At 37.2% G+C, this 24,801-nt stretch overlaps 1 protein-coding gene across 1 annotated transcript in view; it reads left to right on the forward strand.

Moving 5' to 3' along the window:
• Rab3ip (RAB3A interacting protein) overlaps positions 1 to 24,093 on the forward strand; it is a gene marked incomplete in the record, with an annotated part of 60,106 nt that extends 36,013 nt beyond the window's left edge. Inside the window, 7 exon segments of the mRNA XM_013517540.1 lie at positions 9,433 to 9,510; positions 10,079 to 10,282; positions 14,456 to 14,584; positions 15,700 to 15,812; positions 19,677 to 19,776; positions 19,866 to 19,935; positions 23,029 to 24,093. Coding sequence (XP_013372994.1) covers positions 9,433 to 9,510; positions 10,079 to 10,282; positions 14,456 to 14,584; positions 15,700 to 15,812; positions 19,677 to 19,776; positions 19,866 to 19,935; positions 23,029 to 23,111 — 777 coding nt within the window.
• Positions 24,094 to 24,801: the final 708 nt, after the last annotated feature.

Below are 24,801 nucleotides of genomic sequence, written 5' to 3' on the forward strand. Positions count from 1 at the left end.
GTTCTCAATGGCAGGAGCAAGAGTGGCCTGTTGTATAGCCTGTATTCCCGGGGGTTTTTCCATGTTTGAAGGATTCACACACATCCTTAGGTGGGCATCTGCAGCCTGTGCATGGTGGTCCAATTGTGTCATTGTTTCTCTGTGTCCTGATAGTTCTCAATTGAGCAGCGACGGCTGGCCTAAAGGCTGGCGTGCCATAGTGCTCTCGGCCGCATGGCTCCCTGTGCGCCGGGGGCCCTCCCTCCGGGGGCCTACGAGGCAGGGAGTCCCCTGCCCGTGGCTCCCCGTGCACCGGGGGCCCTCCCTCCCTAAAGTATAATTTAAAGAGCAAAATAAGAGAAAGATTAGAGGAAACAGGGAGGTAGACTTTTTGCAGGTGTGAAGAAGATTTAGGAATGGAGAGGAGACGGGAAGGAAAATGGGACTAAAAAGGGTTAAGATGTATCTTGTCTGTGTACCAACTCCCCATGATGAACATATTCATTATATATTCTAAATGTATTAATAGCTGGGTGTAGTGGCACATACCTGTAATCCCAGCACTCAGGAGGCTGAGGCAGGAGGATTGCTGAGGGTAATGAGTTCAAGGCCAGCCTGAACTATGTATGGAGACCCTGTCTTTAAAAAATTAATTAAAAAAGGATCAAGATAGTAAATATTGCACACTTGTATATACATATGCATGCCAGTTCACTACAACAAATATATTTATTATGTATTGCAAACATATAGTAATTTAAAAATAAAAAAACCCCACATTTCTCCAGGCGTAGGATGGCAGTGGACATGTTGGAGGAAAAGATTGTCAACCTCCAGAAATCTAGGCTAAAGAAAGAAGAATTTGAAAGAAGAACTTGGGGCATTCAGATAGAGAAAATGAAGAGTCTCTACGTGGTGCTGGACAGGGTGGTGGAAAAGATCCAGACCCACCTGGATGACTTCAGGATTCTTCAGACTGAAGTCACATCCCTGGAGTAGAGCAAGGTGAATGATGACGGCGTAGGAGCTGAAAGAGCCAGCAGGAGCACGCTGGCAAGCAAGGCACCCAGGTGGGGCTGACCTGGAGACAGTGGTGAGGGACAGAGCTGCACAGATGATGCAGAGCATGGTGTTCCAAGTTGCAGCCCATAGGAAGAAGCCTGCAAAGCAGCTGAGGAAGAACCTGGACACCAAGCTAGCCCCCAGGCACCTGGATACTCCAAAGAAAGCGGTGGCAGCGATCTGGCAAGCAGTCAGGAAGCTGATGATGGAGGGCCTCTGACTTGATCTGGATCATTCTGCAGGCTTTAGGAGGCAACTGTTTGAGTGGGAGAAGTGCACCTCCTGTGACTGGTGCGTGCAGATGATAACTGACCCACAGCTGATCACCATCTGCACAGTCTGTCTACTGTTGAGGCTGTGGGGAGTCAGTGCTAACAGCTGTGAGTACCTGCAGTGTCAGCAGATGAGGGAATATCAGCAGCTGCAGTTACAGGACCTCGGCGTCCCAGAGGAAAGCCTGGATGTCTTGGTTTGCCACCAGAACTGGGGTGACAGCTCTTGAAATTATGCCAGCTTCATGCTCCAGTCCTGTAACCTGTCAACTCTCTCCCTTTATGGGGATCCCCAGGTGATAGGCTATGACACCGCTGAGGTAGACAGCCTGGGAGTGGATGGCCTCCCGGACAAAGGTTGAATGAACAGTCAGATTGGGACTCGACCCTTGGCCAGTGGGGAGAAAGAGCTAGTAGCTGCGAAGATTCCTTGTCCTCCAGCTCAAAATCTGTGTGCTCACATGCCCTCTAGTTCTTTAATTTGTGCCATCTACCTCCTGAGGAGGACCCCGTCAGGCCAGCTATTCTGGAAGTCTTGGGACACAGCACAGCTTTCTCCCTCCCCTCCAGCATTGGGCCCTTGTATCAGCACCAGCTCAGTGGCCTTGGTCCTTTCCACCACGATGCTGGCTCAGATGTCATCCCTGCTGCCTCTAAGCTTGCTCCCACCACTTACCCTACCCCTGAGGAGTCACCAGCAGGCTCCACAACCCTCCAGGCACGTGAGATCTCTGCACCTCAAATCACAAGAAAGCATGTGGCTTTTGAAGGAGACTCCCAACCTGTGAGCCCCAGCCCCTGCCCCCTACCAGGTTTCTTCTGCTGCCCCTGTGGCTGTCCCAGGAAATGGTGCACAAGCCCTAGACATAGGGGAGGGATCTGCATCTGCATAGGGAGGTCCTCATGTTGACATAGCGTATAAATAACAATATAATCCTTATTGAAGCTTTCACGGAGAACACAGCTTTCAAATACATTTTCCACTGAGCAAGAAATTCCTTGACCATTTTTTTATACAACAGTGTTGAAGTGGCTTTAAAACTATCCTTTTTTATTTTGCTGCAAGTGTCAGCAGACAGCTCCTGCCTCTGTGCCTCTTACTGGGGGGGTCATTATTCCTACTAAGACCATTGTTCATATGGCAGTGTCCCCCTCAAGAAACCCACAAAAATAGAATCAAAGACTATAACCACAAAAATAATCAAGAGAATCAATTGAATAGAAGAGCAGAACAAGAGAACTACACAACTGAAAAAATTTAACAATTTATTATGGTACAAATAAATCCTTACTTTACAATAACTACCTGACTTGTAAATGAACTAAACTCCTCAGTCAAAAGAGTTCTTGATTTGATAAATAACAAAAACCTAACTATGCTGTTTATAAGAGACTCACTTTTGGTATAAGGATACTCACAGGTTGAAAGCAAAGCCGTAGAACATTTCCATGCAACTGGTAGCCAAAAGAGCAGGAGTGGACAAAATAAACTTTTAAGTCACAGCTATCCTAAGAGACAAAGACAAGAGGATCAATTTGACAGGGATTATAACAATTATATATGCACCCAGCATCAAAACACTTAGATCTGGGGGCTGGGGATTTAGCTCAGTGGCACAGCGCCTGCCTGGCAAGCGCAAAGTCGTGATTTCAATTCCCGGTACCGCAAAAAAAAAACAAAACAACAAAAAAAACCCCCACTTAGATCTATAAAGCAACCTTTGACAGATTTGAAGGGAGAAATAGCCAAGCAGTCATAGTTGGAGATTTTAATACTCTATGTGATGCATATGTGATTCAGAGAGATAATCAGTAAGGAAACACTGAACTGGATAACATTGTCTATCTAATCTTACCTTTCCATAAAATGGAAGAATATACATTCTTTGAGGCCAGTATCACCCTGATACAAAGGGCAGCAAAGAAACCACAAGAAAAAAAAAACTACAGGTCAGTATTCTCAGTGCATATAGGTACAGAATTCAGTGTAATATACTATATTAATAGATACCATGTATCATCTCAAAGCAGTGTCATACAGTGCATTAATAGATAAAAATCACATGATCATCTCAATAAAGGAAAACATTTTATAAAATTCAGCATCTGTTTATGTTAAAAATGCTCAACAAAATACATATTGAAGGAATGTCATTCCACACAATGAGGAGCATATATGAAAAACTCATAGCAAGTATTACAATCAGTGGGGGAAAACTGAAAAGTTTGTTTTCTAAGATCTGGTACAGGGTAAGGATGCCCACTGTTCATTTCTACTTAATACTAGAGGTCCTAGCAGGCGCAATTAGATGAGAAAAAATAAGTAAAATGATCTTTCACAGATAAAATCATCATGTATATAGAAAATCATGAAGATTCAACAACAAAGTTAGAACTAATGTCAATTTATATTTCTACACTGAAAAGAAAATAAAAACAGTCTCATTTACAGAAATGCAAAAAAGAAATATTTAGGAATAAACTTAACCAAAGAGGTGAAAAATTTGTACGCTGAAAATTATAATTCACTGATGAAGAGACTTAAAACACACATATGTGAAAAGACATCCCATGTTCATGGGTTGGAAGAATTAATCTTGTTAAAATAGCCATACAGCTGAAAGTGTTCAACAGATTGAATGCAGTCTCTGAAAATTCCAGTGAAATTGTGTGCAAAAATAGAAATATTCTGAAATTTATATGGAACCATATATACCTAGATCTAATGTTCCCTAATGTCTCATGTATTGAGAGGTGGAGCTTTTAGACGCAGTTTTATCATGGGAGTGATGTACTTATCAGTGGATTAATCCACTGATGAGCTCATAGTTAAATGTGCTTTAGGAGGTGGGGCCTGGTTGGATGAGATGTGTCACTGGAGTTGTGCTTTTGGAAGTAGTATTAGTTGGGGTTCTCTAGAGAAACAAGCATATTTTTATTCATTCATTCGTGGAGATTTATTCGGTAGGCTTACATGATCAGAGGCAGGAGTGTCCACTGAGGAATTAGAGGTGAAAGAATCACAATGGCCACCTGCGCACTGGAGAGCCAGATGATCCATTAACTGTTCAGCACAAGAAAATGGAAGCAAGAACAAGCAGGATCAAGGTGCAGCAGCAGTCAGAAGTTGTAGACCTAAGCTCACTCTGGAGTTGCTGGTCCAGTCTTTGCTGAAAGGCTGAAGAAACTGGAGACCAGTGTTCAGAGGTGATGGCAAAACTGGAGCTCTTCCAAAATAGGGACGATTCTTTCTTCTTTTCTTTTTTTAAGCCTGTTGGTTGGTACCACAAATATCCAGCATGGTTCTTTCTCTCTGTTTGCTGGTCTAGACCATCATTCATCAACATACACACCCAGAATTTTGCCCCACTAATCTGCAAGGTGTTTCTTAATCCATTCAAGTTGCATACTGTGATTACTGGTCACAGTCCATCCTTCGTCTACTTGACATCCAGACACAATTCTTTAAACCATACTTAATCTCCAAATAAAATAGCAAGTTTCATAATTACGACTATGATACAACTGTCTTGCATGCAAACAAAAATACACTAGTTCTCCATACTAGAAGGTAGAGTTTTTCTTTGTGTAACTCCTGCTGTTCTCCTGACATTCCATAACTTGAATATTATAATGTAGGTGTAAGTGTATTTACTGATGTTAAGTCAAATCAATATATTACAAAGAAAACAAACATACATCTGCTTGGCTTATATGTATATATGCACAAAAGTATCAACAAAAAAAGAAAAGAAATACTCATGACAGTTACAACCCTCATTTTTGTAACTAGTTATGTAGGCATTGCTGGTATTTATAACTAACATCTTCTACCTGTTACATTCCCTTGACCTTCAGCAAGCACCTCAGTGGGTCTTGGTTCTTTACCTGGTTGGGTGACCCCCATACCTTAATTGATGAAAATTCTGACTGATTTATCAGCCTGTCTACATTGGGTTGTTGTGTGTCCCATTGACTTTCATTACATGGTATGGTACTGAGAGATGGCTTAGAAGTCATAGTTCCAGAAAGGGAAAGGCTTCTGTCAGGATGCACAGCAATGATCTCAGTGAAGCAGAACCTAAAACTTAACCCCTGGTCACTTCGGGCTTCTCATGCCTTTCAGTCAACAAGCTAAAAAGGGACGTAAGGTGTTGGTGGGGGAAGATTGATCCAGACTACGAAGGGGAAATTGAATTACTTCTCCATAATGGAGGTAAGGAAGACTGTATTTGGAGTGTGGGAGTTCCCTTAAGGCATTAGGATAAGGTCATGGGAATTGAAAGGAAATTTTTTGCTGGTAAGTTACATCTTCTACCTGTTACAGGGGTAGTTAGTAAGTAGTAGCATTCCCGTTGCCATACCTTGATTCTTGACCTGTAAATCCTGGCTATGAGGGAAACAGTTACATATATTGGGTGCAGATTGAGAGGATATATAGCCTTCTAGAGAACCTTGCTCCAGCTCTGCAATGTATTGCCATGTAGATGGAGCCGTAGTTGCATCTTCCGAAGCCCATTCCACTGTTCTGTCCAGCTGCATCCAGATGAGTGAAGATGGTAAGACTAGTGAATTCTGTGAAAATGAGGCCATTGCTGCACTTCCTTGGCCATAAAGTATGTTGCTTGGTCAGAAGCAATACTGTCCGCAATACCATGACAGTGGATGAAGCATTCTATATGTATATGGGTGGTATTTTGGGCGGAAGCATTACAGATAGGGAAGATAAATCCATATGTCAAATAAGTGTCTATTCCCATAAGGACCAATTATTCTCCTTCAGCTGCTCCCTTGTCTCTGCTTCCTGGCTGGCGTGAAGTCAGCAGATTTCCTCCTCCACCCCCTCTCACCATGCAGTTTGTAGCCAGCCTACCATCGACTGAAACCCCAAACCATGAGCCAAGTTAAACCTTTCCTCTTAAGTTGTGGGTGTCAGATAATTTGTCCCAGTAATGAGAAAACTGATACCACAAACCATGAAGAACTGAACAGTTAAAGCAGTCTCGAACAAGAAACATAAATCTGGGTATATCACAGTTTCTGACCTCAAAAGTATATGGCAAACTGACAGTAATCAAAACAGTGTGACATTGATAAAGTGTTATAGAGACCAAAGGAACAGAATGAAGAGCCCAGAATTGAGTTTGTGATTAGCTCATCTTCACAAAGGAGTTAAATACCCATTGGTGAAAGGCTAGTCTGTTCAATAAATGGTGCTGGGAAATCTGGATGTCCACATGCAAATGAATTAACCTAGACCCTTATCTCAAACCATAAAGTCTCAAATTGATAAACATTAAGGGTGCAGCTATGACTCATATGTCTCACTGCTGGATGGCTCTGATTTGAATATGTTTGTTCTCTCTGGTGTGAAGCACTGGTGGTACATGCATGACTGTCCCATTGCGGGGTATAGGATGGTCTGATCACGGTGATAAAAGCAGCCCACTGGGACAGTTATGCATGTACCACTGGTGACTGAAGCTGCGGGAATGTGTTAAAGATTTGAATGTGAGACCTGAGACTATAAAACACCTAGCATAAACAAGGAAAATGCTTCTTGATAGTGGTCTGAGCAGTGATTTTTTTTTTTGATATGACACCAAAAAGCATGGGCAATAATAGCAAAAATAGATAAACAGAGGGCATCAAACTGAGAAGCTAGGGCTGGGTGTGGTGGCGCACGCCTGTAGTCCCAGCACTCGGGAGGCTGAGGCAGGAACAGTGTTGTGAGTTTGAGGCCAGCCTGGGCTACAAAGTGAGCTCAAGGCCAGCCTGAACTGCATAGCGAGACCCTGTCTCAAAAAAACAAACAAACTGAGAAGCCACTGCATCAAAAAATTGAAAAAGCACCCTACTGAATGAAAAAATATTCATAAACCCTGTATCTATTATGGGTTTAATACCCCAAATATGTAAAGAATGTCTTCTGAGAAGACTTGCAAGTAGCCAATAGGTATGTGAAAAGTTGTTCAAAGTCACTAACAGGTAATTACAAATCAAAACTCTCTAACTATCTCATACCTGTTAAACTGCTCTTATCAAAATACAAAAGGTAGCAGGTGTTGGCAGGGATGTGAAGGTAAAGAACCCTTGTATACTGTTGGTGGAATATAAGTTGGTTCCACCACTATGGAATACAGTATGGTGGTATTAACAGTCCCATTGCTATGTATATGTCTAAGGAGAGAAAATTAGTGTCTAATACCTGTACTTCATGTTCTTTGCAACAACTTGTCATTATCCAGGCTATGAAAACAGTGTCCATTAATGGGTAAACAAAAATCTGTCATGTATAAAATTGGAATGTCATTCAGCCTTAAAAGGGAAATCCTGTCATTTGAGGTAACATGGATGAACCTAGGGGACATTATAAGTGAAACAAGCCAGATACAGAAAAATGCTGCATGGTCTCACTTACATGTGAAATCTAAATTAGTTGAACTCGTAGAAACAGAGTGGATTGATGTTCACCAGCGCTTGATAGGTGGTATAAATGGGAAATGTTGGCAGATGGAACAAAATTTCAGTTATGCAGAAGAATGTTGAAAGTCTGATGTACAGCCTGGTGACTGTGTTACGTGCTTGGAATTTCTGAGAAGGTGGATCTTAAGTGTTCCCATTACTACCCAAAAAAACAGAACAACAGAAACACAACTTTGTGAGGTGATGGATATACAGAAAAATAATATGAAATGCAGCTTTCAGTGTTCATAAAGTTTATTGAGAACTCTTCATTTATTTTGTTAATTTTTTTTTTTCTTGGTACCAGGAATCAAACTGACGACCTCATGCTTGGCAGGCAGCTGCTGGGCTGCTGAGCTACATCCCCAGCTAACCCTTCATTTGTTGAGCACATTCATGTGTTTATGTATTGCCTATAACTATTTTCATATTGCAAAGTCCAAGTTGGGTAGTTGGAATAGAAACTATATTTGGCCTTCAAGTCCAAAATTATTTACTATTTCATCCTTTCTAGAAAAAGTTTACTGACTCCTCGTATAGATTATATTTACATCATTTTCAGTGTCGGAAGGAGAGAATGGTAGATTAATTTTCAAACATTAAAAAAATCTGCCCTTTGACATTTTTTGCAGAATTTGCAGAATTCTTTCCATTATCTTTTTAGATACTGCTCTTGCCTCAGTCTGGTTCCCCCTTTCCATTTGGGTCCCCCTTTCCTTTGTGAGGGAACAGTTGTCAGACTGTGGACCTATTAAAATATCTTTGACCTCCCTCTTGTCCGCCCTCAATTCAAGCTAACTATAAATTGAAGTTCTAAATATAAATTCTTACATCCCAGAGAATTATGTAATTCTGTAGTGTTCCAGCCCGTCCTTAATCCCTTAAAGAAATTATTCCATACAGCAGTGTAATCTTTTGAAAATACAAGATATATTATTCTTTCCCTAAATCCAGAATGCTTACCCTTGATTCTTATGTGATTATTAGAATGTGACAGAAGTTCTTTAAGAGCTGGGACCTCTTCTCTTTTCCAAGTGTATTATCAACACCTGGAATGGTACTCACGAAGATACGTAATGAATACATATTTGATGAGTAGATACTGAATGAATAAAAGTAATTAAATGCCTAGCATTCATATTTGTGATGTTAAAAGTTAATACCTTATTAAATGGTAAACTCTGATTTGCTTTTTCATACCAATTTTTATTTAATATCATTGTATGAATGTTTTTCTTGGAAACTCTGAGACTTCTCTATAATTCCTGTAAACTACATTATTAATGTGTTCATATTTTTATTTGTCCTTCCTTTGCCATGACTAGTAATGTGAACATGCAGAGGAGTTAGCTTTGACCTGTGGGCCATTGTGTGTTTTCTTTCATCACTGTTACAGTCTTTGCGCAGACATCTGTCAGAATGATTAAACTCAGCTGCCTGCCTCAGCGGTCATAGGTACTGACTGGAGGATACCTATTCATTCTTGGTAGTTTGTCTCTCGGATGTCTGCTGCCATTTCTTAGTTGAATTCTTAGTTTCAGGCTAAATTTTGGCAGTATATTTTTGCTTCAGTCATGGACACTTGGTGAAAGATTTTTTTTAAAGCAAATGATACATATTTTGTTTCTAAAATATGGGATATTAACTTTTTCAGGAAGCTCATAAGATGGTGAGAGAAGCAAATGTCAAGCAGGCAACTGCGGAAAAACAGCTGAAAGAAGCACAAGGGAAAGTAAGTTTTTATTGCTTAATAATAAAACATATAAATAAATGAAAGATTATTGTGTTAAAGATACTTCAGCATCTGTTGGATTTTGTCCTAATTATAAAAGCAGTGCTTTTTTTGGCTTGGAAACTACAGAAAAATACAAAGAAAACAGCTACGATATCACAACTAATGCAGAATAACAAGTGAATATCGGTATCCATTTATATTAGAACCAAATAATTTAAAGCTTTGTAAATTGCTTGCACTATCAAAAGGATTATAAAATCATTTTAGAGTTAATATTTATTTTCCAGTTCACTGAAAAAGACACCTAAGTGTTAGTCTATTTTTAATATTTTAGGAGTGTGCTATAAGTAATCATAAGTTACATTTTGATGATTAAAAAATTTCATGTGACATTATGAGTAGTAGCTGAATCTGCACCATATGGAAACATCAAAATACTTGAATGTGTTTTCCTTTTAGTAGTCTACAGGAAATAGAAATTAAACTTACTGTCCAGCTTTGAAAGTGTTTTGCCCAAATCACTAACATAGTTTGATCTGTCATAAAATGTTGATTTCTTTTCAAGATTGATGTACTTCAAGCTGAAGTAGCTGCATTGAAGACCCTCGTATTGTCCAGTTCTCCAACATCACCTACTCAAGAGCCTCTGCCAGGTGGAAAGACACCTTTTAAAAGGGGGCATACAAGAAATAAAAGTACAAGCAGTGCTATGAGTGGCAGTCATCAGGACCTCAGTGTGATACAGCCAATTGTAAAAGACTGCAAAGAGGTAACTCGTCAAGGACTGTCCCCTCTGACTCTGTGGGTACTTGTTAATTCTCATCACTGAGGTGTCAGTTAAGATTTTTGCCAGCAAAATTTTTAGTACAAAATGTGCAGTATTAAGATGGGGGAGGCTTTGTCTAGAGCTGGCTGCTTTCAGGGATTCTTCACTTCCATTCTCTACCTGCCTGACCTTGGAGGACCTGCTGGAAATATGGTAAGTTTCTTGATCTCATTTTTTTATTTAGGAAACAAACTGTCATGTCTTATATAAAGGACAGTGGTGGCTTTAGTGACTTGGTTAGTCCACATGTGTTATTGCTGGAGTGCTGTAATAAAATATGAACATAAATATATGAAAATAAGGTGATTAGTACTTTCTCATCTAAAAATGTCTATTCATTTCACATGCTCGTTTTTTGATTGGGTTTAGTGTCTGACTTTTTGGGTTCTTTATATATTCTAGATGTTAGTCCTTTGTGTGAGGAACAGCTGGCAAAATTTTTTCCCATTCTGTGGGTTGTGTCTTCACTCTGTGGATGATGTCTTCTGCTGTACACAAGCTTTATAATTATGGTGTGATTGCAGTTGATTATATTTCCTGTGTGATTGAGGTTTTGTTCATAAAGTCTTTGCCTATACCAGTATCTTCAAGAGTTCTACCTAGTCTGTCTTCTAGAAGATTGTTTCTGTTTTAATATTTAGATATTTGATCCATTTTGATTTTAGTTTAGTGTATGGTGAGAAATACGGGTGTAGGTTTAATCTTTGGTGTGTGGTAAACCAGTTTTTCTAGCACCATTTATTAAAGAGGCTGTCTTTCTTCCAATAAAGGTGTTTGGCACCTTTGTTAAAGATAAGGTGGCTGAGTTTGTCTGGTGGTGTTTCTGCTCTTCTAATCTGTTCCATTGATCCTCAGGTCTGTTTTCTTTTTGTTGTTTGTTTTTTACCACAGTAGCTTTTTAGTGTAACTTCAAGTCAGGGATTGTGATGCCCCTGCCTTACCTTTGTTGCCCAGAATTGCCTTTGCTATGCTAGGTCTCTTTGGTTCCAAATGAATTTTAGGATTGTTTTCTCTAATTCTGTGCGATATGCTGTTGGAGGTTCGATTGAGATGTATAGTGATTTTGGAAGTATGGCCCTTTTCACTATATTTGTTCTTTCTACCCAAGGGCAAGGGAGATCTTTTCATTTTCTGATACGCTTTTCAGTCTTCTTTTTCAGAGTACTGTAGTTTTCAGTGTAGAGGTCTTCTACATCCTTCCTTAGATTGATTCCTAGGTGTTGCGTTTGTTTTTTTTTTTTTTTTTTTTTTTTTTTTATGCTATTGTGAAAGGTATTTTCCTAATTTCTCTCTTGGTGATTTTGTTATTCATGTACAGGAAGACTATTGATTTTTGAGTACTGATTTCATATCTAGCTGTGCTACTGAATTTGGCTATGAAATGTAGAAGTCTTTTGGTTAAGTTTTTGGAGTCTTCTATGTAGAATATCATGTCATTTGCAAATAATGATAATTTAACTTCTTCCTTCCTGATCTTATTTCTTTTTTTCTTTCACTTGTCTGATTTCTCTGGTAATGTTTCCAGAGCTATATTGAATAAACACGTTGATAGTGGACATTCTTGTCTTGTTCCTAATTTTAGAGTAAAAGTTTTCAGGTTTTGTCCATTTAGTATGATGTTGACTATTGGTTTATATATTCTAAATGTTAGTCCTTTGTGTGAGGAACAGCTGGCAAAATTTTTTCCCATTCTGTGGGTTGTGTCTTCACGTTGTGGATGATATCTTTTGCTGTACACAATCTTTATAATTATGATGTGATCTCAGTTGTTGATTATATTTAGATGGCATTTCTTGGATTGTGATAAAGACTATTCCAATTTTCTGTAGGGTTTTATCATGAATGAATGTTGAACTTTGTCAAATTCCTTCTATGGTTTTTGTCCTTGGCTCTGTTAATGTGTATTACATTTATTGATTTGCATATGTTGAACCATCTCACTTGGTCATGGTGTATAATTTTCTTAATGGTTTTCTGCATTCTGCTTGCCAGTATCTTATTGAGGAAAATTTATTAAATTGAATAACCAAAGTTAAGTATTTTAATTGAATTGCATTTTAGTTAATAAGAAAGATGCTAATTAGAGAGAAGTTCAATACTTAGTGAAATCTTAACAAATCTACAATTCACATCTATTTCTGTTACATATTTAAGAAAATTTTAAACCTTTGATTTCTTTGAGTGGCATTTTTAATTGCTTATTAAACTTGTATTTTTGCTATAGTTTCTCAGCAGGTATATAATTTTGTATTTTTCCCTTGTTTAAACTTAAAAGTTTGTGTTTTCTTATAGAACCTTTCAAAAGTTCATTTTCAGATTTGAAATTGTTTAAGATATAAATAGGGAGCATATGACTTCAAAATAATAACTTTTTGCCTTCTAGGTATATCTTAACATTCTGATGTTTTGTAATGTCAGAAAATTTCATTGGACAAAGTAAACGTAAAAATTTGACTTACATAATTGTTAGAACAAATACAACAACCTGAAGGAAAACAAACTATTTCTTTTTGTAGAAAACATGATGGGACACTCAATCATGATATTAGCAACATGTCTTCTGTAAGCATTTAAAGCACATGTGTGCGTGCAGACACAAGTATGTGCAGAGCAAGGCTTTGGGATCAAGCCACATAGATTTGAATTTGAACTTTTTTTGCTGTGTAATCTTGGGCAAGTTACTTTCTCTAAGTCCTTATTTCCTTACCTTCCAGAAGGGGATCATAATAAATGTCTTGCAGAGATCTGAGGATTAAATGTTTATAAAATGGTTATTATATGTTTTGCAAGAGTCAACTTTTAAGAAATGGTTTAAATTGCTGCCTTTAAACTAGAGTCTTTAGAATTCTAGTTGCCTGCTTTGGGATTTATGTCCATCTCCTCAGTAAACTTTACAAAGAAATTTGAAAATATTGCTATTTATCTGCTAATATTCTTTATCCTTTTGCCTTTGGCTTTGATTCAAGGAATTTATGAATTGAGATGAAAAAATTCACATTGAGATTGCCGTTATACACCTTAAAATCTGTAGGAAAGCACAAATATACTTAGCCTCTTGTTACTTTCATGTCAACTACATGCACCTTTGAGTGCGATAGCTCAGAAGGTGGCCACAGATGCAGTCAGTGTGTTGTTCATAAGGTGCCCATTCTATCCGGATGCAGTGGTTTAGAGCTGCATGAAGAAAGAGCAGTGTTTGGCTGGGTAATGTGAGTGCAGCTTTGTAGTCCACCAGATAGTATGGAGCTAGCTAGGCTAAGGGAGTATAAGGATCCCTAGGAAAGAATGGTTGGGAAACATTTATCATAGGGGAAAGGAAAAAAAGCAGGAGCAGGTACAGCAATGTGAATGCCAGCCATGGATGTATTACTGATAATCCAGATGGTAGATACTGGACATCAAAGTGCCAGAAGTATAATGGCCAATTTAATAGACTGTAGTGTGCTTCATTTTGTTTTCCTATTTATACAGTAAGCATTTTGAAAGTTCTTATGGGACTGCCATGCAGTAATAGCACAGTTACTATCATTTTGACTCCAAACTAGATTTTACAATTTAGTCTTTGTTTGTTTATTTATTTATTTGGTACTAGAAACCAAGCTCAGGACCTTGTGCTTGCCAGGCAGGCGCTTGTGCCACTAAGCTATATCCCCAGCCAGTCTCAGGTTATTTAAGAACTTAATCAGCTTGTCTCCAAATTGCCTTTGAATTATTTTCAGAGACAACTTCACCAGTTTTCATATTCAGAACAATGTGCACTTGTCTTAATAGTAGCTCCAGGGGCTGGGGATTTAGCTCAGTGGCACAGCACCTGCCTGGCAAGCACAAGGTCATGAGTTTGATTCCCGGTACTGGAAGAAAAAGAAAAAAAAAAAAATAGTAGCTCCATCATTAATTTTGGGGGATATGGGTAAGGAAAATGATAGTGTCTTTTGAGATCATAGTGGATACATTGAAAAATTAGAAGAAAAATTGCTGTCGTGTTATAATTAGGAACAGTTCAAGTTATTTTAAATGAAGAGCATTACCTTTTGAGTAGTGTTTAAATTAGTTTTTTTATAAAGTAGTTTTATGTTTGTTCTTTGTAAAACTTTTTTTCATGTTTTTGTTTGTTAGGCTGATTTATCTCTGTATAATGAATTCAGATCTTGGAAGGATGAGCCCACAATGGACAGAACGTGTCCTTTCTTAGACAAAATCTATCAGGAAGATATCTTCCCATGTTTAACATTCGCAAAAAGTGAGGTAAATTTTTTTTATTTTAATAGGAATGCATTACAGTTGTTTCTGTACTTTTTAAGTCACATTAGGTATTTTAATAGCCCTTATCTCAAATACATTATTATAAAATGTCATGTTTTTGCCATTTTCTCTATTTTATGTTAGGATTGTAATTGCTGGCATTCAGTTGTTGAATAGCTTTTCTTACTTGAGCTTAGGCTGTTCACACTAAAATGTGTATTGCATTGGAGTGAAGTGTAAATAATGTGGGGAGGAGAGCAGGGCTGAAGACTCAGTCCCAGGTTCATTGTGAGGAACATTCTTAGAGGTGTTTGTTGGGTTCATCTACACATGATGAAAAACCATATTAGTTTCTTCATCTTTGAAATGGAGTAGTAATGCCTTCTTTGCTTATATTATTGGGTTGTTAGAAGGAAAAATGAAGTCGATTAAATAGATACAAAAACTTTAAAAATACAAGGTATTATACAAATGTAAACTTACCTAGTTTGTCCTTGCGTGTGAAAGGTTTATCTTCACATACCCTGTTGATTAATACTTAAGATATTTAATCCTAAGACTCTTGTTAAATCTTTTGAGGATTTAGTTATAACATTATTTGTAAGGATAAGTGAAGATGAATAGTGTAACACTTTGATAAGAATATATGTCATTTATGGTGGTTGTGTAGTTGGTTTCTGGTAGGCCAGTCCTAATCTTAGCAGACTGGAGGCATTTCCCTTTCTTATCTATTTTTCAAGGGTTATTCTGGAGACCTAATATTTTGTAACATTTATTTTTTTGTAGACTTGTACACATAGAAACAAATTTGGGAAAATACATACTTAGTATTTGTATACTTAGTAAATATATACTTAGTATTTATTACATAATTGATTTTGAGGTGGTATTTCGGTAAGTGCTAGCTGTGAGTAAGGAATAGACAGAGACTAGAATGAACACCTTTAGCCCTCTTCTAGGTTACGGGAAAAGTTACTTCTCTGTGACTGAACTGCCTTGGCTAAGGTTGGGTTAGTGAGACTTCGGTGAGAATAATTTATGAAATTAGGTTACTGTTGAATACAGTTTCATCAACATTTTTCTGCAAGCATAGTGATCTAATACTTTTCTTTTTTAAGTTGGCTTCAGCTGTTCTGGAGGCTGTGGAAAACAATACTCTAAGCATCGAACCAGTGGGATTACAACCTATTCGATTTGTTAAAGCTTCTGCAGTTGAATGTGGAGGACCAAAGTAGGTTTTCTCTTCTGTGGCTTGGGGGAGATGAGATTTGAAATTTTGTATGTTGCAGACTTAGTTTTTTTTTTTTTTTTTTTTTTTTTTTTTTTTTTTTAAATGTGTTCTAATTTCTTGTCAGATTTCTATTTAGAGTCTGTGCAGGCCAAAGACAAATCCCCAGACTGTGTGGGACGTAGTATTTCAAATTTAAGATGGAAAAAAGCTCTTTTAATTAATATATATATATACTGTATGTATATATGAATATGAATTATATATGCATGTGAATTGTAGAGACCCACGTAGTTATATTAGAGACATCGAAGGTTTTTGTTTGTATTACATATATTTATGGCTGTGTGCACTGAGTGTCTATGAAATATTTCTTTTTGAGGGTTGCCATAAAAAGTAGTTTGGGGAGATACTGAGTTAGACCAAATCCTGTTAAGCTTGCCAAAAAGTCTTGACGAGTCCCTACCTTTCACCTCATTATTACAAAGGATTCTGTCTTTGGTAAATAATCCATTCTGTCTTTTACATGTGACAGATATTTGAGAATATAAGTCTTAGAAGTAAGACTGCCATATTTCATTGCAGGGCGGGCTTTTTCATCCTGTCTTATAAGGAGGAAAGTCTGAAATGAATAGTACTGAAAACCTCAGGCAAAGGGAATGTTTTGCCCAGAACCAAGGAGTAGCTGTGCCTGGGCTTCTGTTTAAACAAATGACTTAGAAAGCTTGTGAGGACGCTGCATAGCAGTTTATAAGAAGCAGATAAGTGTGGAGATTGGAAAGACTGAGGAAATCACTGAAAGCAATTGATTACTAGCAGGGTTATTTTGAAGCTGGAAGAGTACAAGACTGGTTGAGATGAACTAATACGTCTTTGTGAAAGCCTGCTGTAGAAGTGCACTTCTCTGTTTCTCATCATTTATATACATTCTCAGCAAGGTAACAGGATGTGACGTTTATGTGACTGTGGAGGGTTCTGGTCATACGTTTGCTTTGTGAGCCTCACATTTCCCCAAGCTGTGTTCTGTGTTACACTCACCTGCAGCACAGCCCTCTGAACTTTAAGGAAGGGGTTTACATTCTTAAATTGTACACCCAAGTGTTTTTATCTCAGTTCTTCAACCTCAAAATGGAGAATCAGATGTAATAGTAGTGGTTTTTACACTTTTAAGGGCTATGTCATACCTTACTTTAAAGTAACATATGACAGTTTTTAGTTAAAATTAAAATTTTGTTGTTGCAATATATATCACAGTAATCATAGCCAAGTATTAAAGGACAAATAGGGTATCAGTGAGAGTAGATTTACTTTAGTAAATACTGTATAGGCTAGATTTAGAGAGTAACACTAGTTTAAGGATATTGTGATTGAGTTTGAAGCCAGAATCCAAGCTACTTGTAGTGTATATTATGTGGAAAGAAAATAAAGGAACTGTCTAAAAATGAAATGTAAAGTGTGACCCCGGCTGAAGCTCTTGGGGATTAGGTTATGAAGACAGTGACTAATAAATGGCTCAGGACGACAGGAATTTTGAAGACAGGACTATTCCAGTTGTGATCAAGAACTCTTCTTGGAAGGAGAGGGATTTGATCTGAGTTTTTGAAGTGTGGCTGAGATTTGGAAAAAGTACAGTTGGGCCAGATGTAGTACCTCATGCCTGTAATCCCAGCTCCTGCAAGGCTGTGGCAGGAGGACCACAAATTTGAACACAGCCTGAGCAATTTAAACTGGGCGTAGTGGCCCACACGTGTAACTCAGCAGTCAGGAGGCTGAGGCAGGATTGCCATGAGTTCAAGGCCAGGCTGAACTACATAGTGACACCTGTCTCAAGAAACCAAAACAAAACCAAAACAAAACCCCAGCCTGGATAATTTAGTAAGATTTTGTCTCAAAAAAATAAAAAAGGCCTGGGGATGTAGCTCAGTGACAGAGCTCCTCTGGGTTCAAGCCCCACTACCACAAAAAACAAATGAAAGAAAAACGTCGTCTGACTGAATGAAGCCTAGAAACAGGGAAGCGCAGTGTGTTTAGAGGATGTGACATACGGAGAAGAGAGGAGGATGCCACAATCTCAAGAAAGGAAAGTTAGGTGAGGGCTTCCGGCTGCGTAAAAGAGAGGTGTTAGAGGTGGATCGCTGGAGTAATGACTTGAAGTAACTTTGGGAGTTATGCAGAAAGGCTATGGTGGTGGAAGGACTAGGGATCTAGATTTAGACATGTTAACATCCTTACATGAAAATGGCGAGCAAAGATTTAAAATACTGAGACTAGAGCTAAAAGGTATACTAAGATATTAGCACATGTAAAAAAAATTGGAGCAAAATATTGGAGTGAAGTCAGAAGACTCAAAAAAAATACATTGACTGGTTTCCACATGGTTTTAGAAATGAGATCATTTAAGAAACACTGTGTTATTATTTTAAAAGTTAACACTTAAAACTACTTTAGGAAAGCCCTTTTAAAACTAGAAAAGACAGTAGATACACAGTATATTTATGTTTCTGGAAGAATAACACATAAATTAATTTTCATCAGTTTAACGCTACTTTTTCCTCTTGAGTAAATTACACTTTTGGAAATTTTAAACTGGGTGGGGTGGCACATGCCTGTAATCCCAGCACTTGGGAGGCTGAGGCACGAGGATCATTGTAAGTTTGAGGCCAGCCTGGACTACAAAGTGAGTCTTGACCAGCTTGAACTCAAAAAGACAAAAAAAAAAAAAAAAAGAAATTTTAAGGACTTCCAAAAACAGACCCTTAGTTTATCCTCCCCAACCTAATAGTTCTTGAAGATAGTGTTATAAAAAGCCATAAAGAAATAATACTAGTGAAGGAATAATGAGTCAGAATGTCTTTGAAAAGGTAAGAATCAGTTTGTGATCTGAAGATTATCCAAATAATTCATTTTCCACGTTTTCTTAATATAATGACATAATATTTCATGTAGGTAGAGCTGAAATTTGATGTGCATATAATGTCTCTTTAGAATGTCATGTGAAATGCCACTGGTCACTCTGTTATACTTCGAACTGTGCTGAGTTTTCATTGGTAGAGAGTGGTAGTTGTATCCAGCCAAATTCCTGGCTTGTGATGGTGATCTCCAGTGTGTTGCAAGGCCAGCCTGACAGACAAGCCAGCTTCATCTCATGGAGCACTAGAGTGGCAGGTGGCTCATCACTTCTTTAACAGTTGGCAAGTGTCTGCTGTGTCCCAGGCGTATGCGTGATGGTAGGCATTGTAAGATGTGTAAAGTCCTTGTCCTCCAGAGGTTTATGGCCTCATCCCAGGCAGAAAGTCCTCATACCAAATTTTACATTTTGTGGTATACAAATGGAAAGAATGGTAGAAATGTAGTGTACTCTTTATAAGATTTAAGATCAGTATGTTTATAAGATGGCTCATTCCTTTGTACTTCTCCCTGTTTTCCACATTAAGTGAATGGAAACAAACCAAGCAAGTGAAGAAAGGACCCCATCTAGAAGCTGTTCTCAGCAGCTACCAATAACAGATTTTGAAACTTGAGCAGTCACCGTTAGGTTCTTTTCTCCTGAGCAGTTAAAAGTCCTGTGGAAAGTTGAGTGCTCTCTTGCAGCGATTACTCTTGTGTAACTTTGCTGTTTGATAGGACATCTATTTAAAACATCTAGTTTCTATGTCTAGAACCATAGTTAGTGTTACAGTGTTATGTAAATCTCATGAGGGCAGGGACTTTTACTTCTTATTACTGTAGTCAAGTATCCAAAACAGTGCCTCGTTCCTACTAGGTTTTCAAATACTTGTTCTTTCTGAGTGGCTAAACATCTTGTACAGCGCAGAGGGGCATAATGCCTTTAATCTTTAAAAACGGAAATTTGTCATTATTTTACAGAAAATGTGCTCTCACTGGCCAGAGTAAGTCCTGCAAACACAGAATTAAACTAGGGGACTCAAGCAACTATTACTATATTTCTCCTTTTTGCAGATATAGGGTAAGTGATTTACCATGAGTTTTAATAGACTGCTTTGATACAAGACATTCAGCTGGTCGTGACATTTTTTTTTTTTACTTTGGTTCTAGATCACATCTGTATGTAATTTTTTTACATACATTCGTTATATTCAGCAAGGGCTTGTGAAACAGCAGGATGGTAAGTGTTATTTATTCATTGTAAATATTTATATGAAGATGTAGCAAAAAGTATAAGGACAAATAATCTCAAATTTTATTGTTGCTACATTTATATTGAATATCCTTCATAGTTCTAATAAACTATGTGATGAGTTCAGAATAGATAACCTCTTAAAATATGGAAATGTCACAGTGAAACTCATTACTTTATACAATTAATACATATTAATAAAAACTAATGGATTTAATAATTTTATTTGCTTCATTTTATTTTTTCTAATTTAAGCAGGGCCACTTTTAACTTGTAAGGGATATGTGCTAAACCAAATGGTAAATGTGAGGAGGGTACAAAGCTTATTGAATTTATTCTTTATGAGATAAAAATGAGCTAGCTCTAGAAATGGTCAGATTTACCTTCATTAATAAAAACCATATACGAGCTACTGATATTTTCTGTATTCTCTTTCACATGTGAATTAATAAAGCAGTCATGAAATAATTCTGTTTTGAATAAAGGGTACCATGTTCTAAATCCACAGAAATGTGCAGATGATGTGTGTAGCCAAGCCAACCATACCAGTGTATTAATGTTTTTAATACAGTCTTCCATGATTGCTGATGATTTCATAGCCCAGTGTCTTTAATATCAAGCATAAAAACTGATATGACATGACAGCTCCAAAGTAGTACTTCTTGAGTGTGAATGATTGTTTTAAAACTGAAATAGCAGATACTAGAGTAGGAACAAGTCTGTGTCAGTTTTGTAGTTGAAGTTACGAGAAATTTCTGTGTTTATATTTTTTAGGCACTGAAAATATTCTTGTACTTAAAAACTATTAGATGCCTACTACCTTTCATAAGGTAGTTACATAAGTTAGTAAATCTCAGTTCTATGGAAAATTAGTCAGGCTGTCAAAAATTAGATTTCTTAAGCTCTGGTGTGTTTTTAAAATAATCATTAATTAGAAATCCTGTATAATTGAATTTTAATACAAGAAAAGGGATGAAACCTAACTTTTAATTATTGGTGTTTCAAAAGCTTGTATAGCATAAAATTAGTGTTTAAGCATTATAATACTTTTATAACTTTATTGAAATTGAAATCTTTTTGACCACTTGTTGGTAGATAATATAATTTAAACTGGAGAACAGATGGTTTATGTTAAGTTAAAGTGTCAAGCATGCTTTTCTCCTTGTTAAAAGATTTGCAAGGATATTTGAAAGATAATTTACTTTATTAAAATAGGAAGAAGGTGCCATGAGTGATGGTGACAAAGTGATATCATCTCTGGTTTCTTTTTTTTTTTTTTTGGTACTGGGAATTGAACTCAAGGCCTTGCACTTGCCAGGCAGGTGCTTGTGCCGCTGGGCTATGTCCCTGGCCCTGTCTCTGGTTTCTGTCACTTTTGAACTTTATACATTTGGTATAACTTGGGTTTATAGTAAGCAAGTATTTTAAATTTTAAAATCTTTTATTTGTGTCTTGTGGCAAAAAAGAATTGAGGACAACTAAATGTCAGGCAGGGTTTCATGACTTTGCTATAGCCTGAGTACCCTGATTCAGGAAGAATATGAAACTTTCATTGCTGACAAGATGCTAAATGTGGATAACTCTGTACTTGACCTCATGTGATAAGTTGCAATTTTGTGATGAATTGTAGTCGAAACACATATGCGCTAACAATATTCAGGCTATAAGTACAAGGGATGATCAAAATATATAGTGAATGTATAAAAATTTACAGCAAAAGAGAAATTGCCATTAATTTCTTTGAAAATACTCCTTGGTTTGAATATATGTATCTCATGATTCTTTTTACTTGCTGAATAAGTTCTGGAAGTCATCTTTTGTGAGTGTCTTTATAAGGGGTAATCGAACTTCAGTAAACCCTGGTATCAAGTTCCATCCAGAAGAAAGACTCATAAAAACATTGGGCACAGTGCAACTTCTGTCTCTCCCCTGAAGTCAAATGACCATCAAAGATAAACATTATGAATTGAGTCAGGGCATCGAGTTAACCACTGTATTGTAAGACACTCACAAAAGTGAACTTCCAGAACTGCTTCCAGAAGTGACAAGAACAACAGGATAAGTATGTTCAAGGTGAGGCAGAGTATTTTGAGAGGGATTAATGGTAGTCTGGCTTGTGGTTAATAAATTAAGCAAATAAGCTAAACATTCACTGTATTTTTGTATAAGGTATATTGGAGACATAAATGAGTTTCATATTTAGATTGAAGTCCCTTATCTAAGATCTCATTATAAATATGCAGATACTCCAAAATCTGAAAAAAATCCAAAATTCAAGATGCTCTTGGTCCCAAACATTTCAGATAAGGATTTCAACCTATATTGACATTTTGAGCTGGAAAATTATTTGCTGTGAAGGGATGTCTTGTGCACTGTAGGATATTTAGTAGCATCTTTGGCCTTTACTCACAAGGTGCCAGTAGCAGCCCTCAAATGTGACAATAAAAAGTGAATCCAGATATTGCCAAGTGTATCTTAGGGATGGGGGAGTTCCCTGGTTGAGAACCACTGATAAATCAATTCAGTATGATCATAGAACTTACCAAAGGATAGATAGATTACAGAACATCCTTTACATTTACTTTTATTTCTAATTTCGGCCATATAGAAAACCTTTCCCTATTATTACAAAGAATGTTACTGAGTTTTCTGGATTATCTTTTTGTTTTTTTTCCTATTTTCCTTTCTGAGTGTTAATGAAGAATAAAATGGCCAAATATAATATGCTAGAGCAGAAGATCCATTTGCTGGACAGTAACTTGAATAATGGAACATGAATGCAGCCAACAGTGACATTTCCTCAGGAATGAAATGTCTGCTTTTCCTTGGGCTAAAGTGATAGTCTTTTATGCATCTAACAGATAATTGTGACAAAACTAATGAATTGCTTATTTATTAATAAAAACTAGGATTCCCATAAGTAATAGAAAAGTTTGTGTGAAATATTGAAGGATTGTCTAGGCATTAGTACAGTGAGGAAATGCCCAATTTGGCATTTCAGCTAATCCATAATTTTCAGTGAAACATTAAAAAGGATTAAGATGATAAGTTATAATTTACATGTCTCTTTTCTCTGTGTAGTTGATCAGATGTTTTGGGAAGTTATGCAGTTGAGAAAAGAGATGTCATTGGCAAAGCTGGGTTATTTCAAAGAGGAACTCTGATGCACTGCATGGGACCACGCACAGACCTTCCTGAACAACTGGAAAACGGCTGAATATTTCTATGGTTACTCAATATTTATTTCCAAGAAGTGGGCCTGACCAAGACTTTTCCCTCCTTTTGCAAATTACACTGAGAAGTACTGTGATTTCAACTGACCTATGCTGTGTTTGCTTATTCTTTAGTTGGACACACTGTAATATAAGGATTACAGTTGTACTAGTGATTATTTATAGATGCAAACTCCAATAAATAAATAAATGTATATGTTAGATTGAATGTTTTTCTCTTCTAGTTCTAATATGGCCTCTTAGAGCCAGCAGGATATGTTAAGTAGTTTTCACACTTACAGCAGACCAAGAGGCAAGGAAAAAGATTATTATCAGACAAAACTCACCTCTGTTTTTATCTTTTGTATATATTGGGCTTCAGAAACTTTTATTTGAAGAAAGACCCTTGCTAAAAGTTTGAAAGTTACCATTTTTATCATTTTACTCTCTGTAATTTAAATAATCCTTTATACTTTTTTTTTTTTTAAAATATCTGAGATGGAAGGCAGTCACATTTTATTCCAGAGATGCATTCTTAATGTATCATGGTACAGGCGCTCAGGATTTATGTATGTTGAGCATGATCATAGTATTGGAGGCATATAAAGGTAAATAAGGAGTTTGTGTGTTCAAGGAGATTTGAAAGGGTGTGTTGAAAGAATAGTACATTTGAAATATAGAGTGACCATAGAAACATGACTCGTGTGGAAAAATTATTAAAATAAAAGGTAAAGAGGCTCACGATGGAGATATGGTAAGTATAGGAGGACAAAAAGAAGAAATGAGAAACTGTTCTTCTCAAGAGAAAACTACTGTTAATATTTTTAGAGACTAGCCCTTCAGCTTTCAGATATTTCCTACTGAAATAGTTTAGCCCTTTCTTTTTAAAAAAAAATCTGGAATGTTTGCCTGTGAATAAATCTGTACCTCTCAATCACTGTATGTTGATTATATAACTTTAACTATGTTTGGACATTAGAGTTTTTTTCCTGTTGCAATTCTATGAGGAGTTTCCTTGTGTGTACATGTTTGAGCATTATTTGGTTATTTCCTTCATGTGCACCCCTAGATGTAAAATCGTTGGATAAAGTCGTATATATGTATATTTTAAAATGTTTGATTTGCCTGGCTGTATTACCCTCCAGAAAAGTTGAGCCAATTTATAGTCACGGTAACAGTGTGTCTGAGAGAATGGGTTTTCTGAAGATGACATTTTTTCCAGCCCTGGTTAGAGGTTTGATCAACATTAGCAGTAGAAAACTGAGTCACCAGACTGGGTGGGAGCCCACATGCAAAAGGACATTTGAGAGTAGCAGTGTAGAAGTCGTTATTCTGACCATCTCGAGAATCCGGAATTGAATGTGAAAAGAACTTCAAACGTAGAATTCGATATCCCAGCAAACAGTTATTCTAAAGTCAGGACAAAATAAACATATTCGCATTTGAGGCTTCGAAGATTTTCTGCAAAAACAATAAGTGCTTTTGGAGAAAGTCCTTAAGAAGAAATGCAAGCTGTACTAAGATTTGGAAAGAAGAGTATGAGAGCTGGTGGGGAAGTGGGTAGGCATCTCAGGGGCAGAGTGTTTGCCCAGTGTCTTGGTTACTTTTGCTGCTGAGACAAAATACCTGATGCCCAAAATTA

Source organism: Chinchilla lanigera, unplaced genomic scaffold, assembly GCF_000276665.1.
Source record: "Chinchilla lanigera isolate Chin_1 unplaced genomic scaffold, ChiLan1.0 scaffold00004, whole genome shotgun sequence".
Classification (NCBI taxonomy): Eukaryota; Metazoa; Chordata; class Mammalia; order Rodentia; family Chinchillidae; genus Chinchilla; species Chinchilla lanigera.